The 2,592-nt window shown below is 49.6% G+C and overlaps 1 protein-coding gene across 1 annotated transcript in view; it reads right to left on the reverse strand.

The window, feature by feature from the left end:
- Positions 1-592: 592 nt before the first annotated feature.
- LOC115397294 (aldehyde dehydrogenase, mitochondrial-like) overlaps positions 593-2,592 on the reverse strand; it is a 25,266-nt gene continuing 23,266 nt past the window's right edge. The window contains exons 12-13 of the mRNA XM_030103522.1: positions 1,900-2,014; positions 593-765 (exon numbers count right to left, since the gene is read on the reverse strand). Of these exons, the coding sequence (XP_029959382.1) occupies positions 733-765; positions 1,900-2,014 (148 nt within the window). The 3' untranslated portion in view covers positions 593-732. The remainder of the gene's footprint in view (positions 766-1,899; positions 2,015-2,592) is intronic.

Genomic DNA, 2,592 nt, shown 5'->3' on the forward strand with positions numbered 1-2,592 from the left:
TGCTCATTGTATGTGCACAGATGTAGTAGGAGACTAGTGCACTTCAGCAAAGGCATTTATTCTGGCTGCACAAGTATCTATCTGCTGTGCAACAACTCTTTATGTGCATATCTGCATAATAAGATTTTTTTTTGTAGACAAAATAGTTATTGAGAGGTGGATTGGTTCAGGCGGATCTGTTCTGAAGGCCTTAATGTATATATATATATATATATATATATATATATATATATATATATATATATATATATATATATATATATATATATATATATATATATATATGTATCAACCAATCCTTGACTTATTTCAGTATGGGTGGATTTCTTTCCGTGTGTGTGAGTGTGTGAGAGAGACCAGAGCAGCTGCAGCTTCACTGTGTTTGACTTCCCTGCTGATCAGTGAGCCTGTCTCTGCTCCTGAGCTCCAGTCCTCAAACGTCCGGCGAAAGACATCCTCATGTTCACCATCCTGAAGCCCGGCATCCCGACTGACTGAACGAACAACTGGCTGAAGGACTGGCTGCTTGAGTCAGAATCGGCCGCGGGCCATCCGGCTGACTTGTATCAACTCAATCACAAGAGGCAGAGGATTTCTGTCAAAAGCGTTTAATCAGAAACTTGACTGGTTCCTGGGTTTCATTTCAGCTGAGGATTTCCAGCTCAAGCAGGTCAGGGGAGAGCGAGCAAACAGGACCGTGAAGAGCAGACGGGGAAATGTCTGGCAGCTCCTCTAGGAATTCTTCTGAGGAACCTTGGTGGTCACCTGGAAACAAGCAGAAGACATGACTCCCTCCAGAGCGGAACTCTGACCGGAGAGCAGCGCGAAGCCCTGCAAACTGCCGGGACTGAACTGGAGCGGCGTCTGAAGCAGCGTGGGAGGCAGCCGTCTGTCCTGGCAGCCCTGACCGGCTGAACAAACAACAGGAAACACGTTCTCACAAACAACTGCAGAACACACAGATGACTTTAAACACAGCTGAAGAAAGGTCTTCCAGTTAGGAGACGTGTGTGTGGGAAGCCAGGTCCTGAAGTGTGTTGACGGCCTCAGGGTTTTTCTCTCCACACTGCTTCACAGACCAGCTCTACTTTTCCTGCATCACATCCAGGAAGCGAGTTTGGCTCAGCGGTGGCACAGCAGACAGGAGTCCAGAGAAAAGGTGACTGACGCTAAGCGGCTTCCTCTCAGACCCGTCTCACTGCCTGCGTCTACCTGGGACTCTTCATTCCTCTAGAAATCTGAACGAAGCTCTGAAGTCACCATGGAAACGCCTGACGACTGTTCAGAGTTGACTTGACGGCGCGCCGTGACGGGCTGCCTGGGCCTCTTCAAACCGATCCCACCAGCCCGACGGGTTGATTCTCCTTTGGAAGCAGAATTATATGTTGTTCTGCTCCACTGTGGTCACGCAATATTCCAAGATGGCGGCCGCAGTCCGCACTTCGACTCGTACGGAGACGATTTATGTAACGGCAGTTTTACAAGAACTGGATATAATGAAACGAGCGGATCGATGGGCGCTAAACAGCGAGGACATTTTCAAAGCTGCAGCGTCAAAGTTAATCCAGAAAGAAAGACGAGAAAAGCGCCGTTTGCTTCCTGGAGACGTCAGAACGTCACGGCCGCCCCGTCCAATCACAACGCTGCACACACCCCGGCGGCAGAGAGGAGTTAATCCTTCATTTTTCCAGATCAGGAATATAATTCTGAATTCAGAATAAACCACTTGTGTGGACGGTGTCTCTGGTGAAGGCTGGAGTCCAGAGGACAGGAGACAGCAGCACCTGCAACACCTCCACATCCTTCAGTAACGCCCCAATGCTTCAGTTTCACGCCAGCCGTTCTGCACGGCAGGACGGATGAGCGCAGCAGCTCTCCTGCTCGCCCAGCGACGCTCACCGTCTTCACTTCGGTGTAGTTGTCCAGGCCGTACTCGCCCAGCTCCCGGCCGTTCCCCGAAGCCTTGTAGCCTCCAAACGGCGCCTGAGCTCCGAACACGTCATAGCAGTTTATCCTGCAGAGGAACACACACACACACACACACACACACACACACACACACACACACACACACACACACACACACACACACACACACACACACACACACACACACACACACACACACACACACACACACACACACACAGAGTCAGGACTTCAGAGTGACACGAGGCTCCTCCCACCGTCACCGGCGGCTCATCATGTCAGCGTTACCAGGATCAATAACCATCGTTCTGAAACAATCCAGTCGTTTTAACAGCAGGCTGAGGTTAACCAGCTCTTCCACTTTGAATGTGTGTCTCTGTTTTCTGCTTCCTGTCTGTCCTGTTTCCAGTTTGTTCTGTTTCCTCTTTCCTGTTTGTTCTGCTTCTTTTTTCTCCTGCTTCCTGTTTAGTCCGTTTCCTGCTTGTCCCGTTTCCCTTCCCTCCTGTCATGCAGCAGAGTTCAATATGAGATTCAAATAAATTAACATGAATATATTGATATCAAATTATCAAGTTATTAATCGCTGTGCAGAGCGTCCTGAGAGCGTCCTGAGCTCCTCCTCCTCGCTGTGCAGAGCGTCCTGAGAGCGTCCTGAGCTCCTCC

The sequence above is a fragment of the Salarias fasciatus genome, chromosome 11, assembly GCF_902148845.1.
Source record: "Salarias fasciatus chromosome 11, fSalaFa1.1, whole genome shotgun sequence".
NCBI classification, from domain to species: Eukaryota; Metazoa; Chordata; class Actinopteri; order Blenniiformes; family Blenniidae; genus Salarias; species Salarias fasciatus.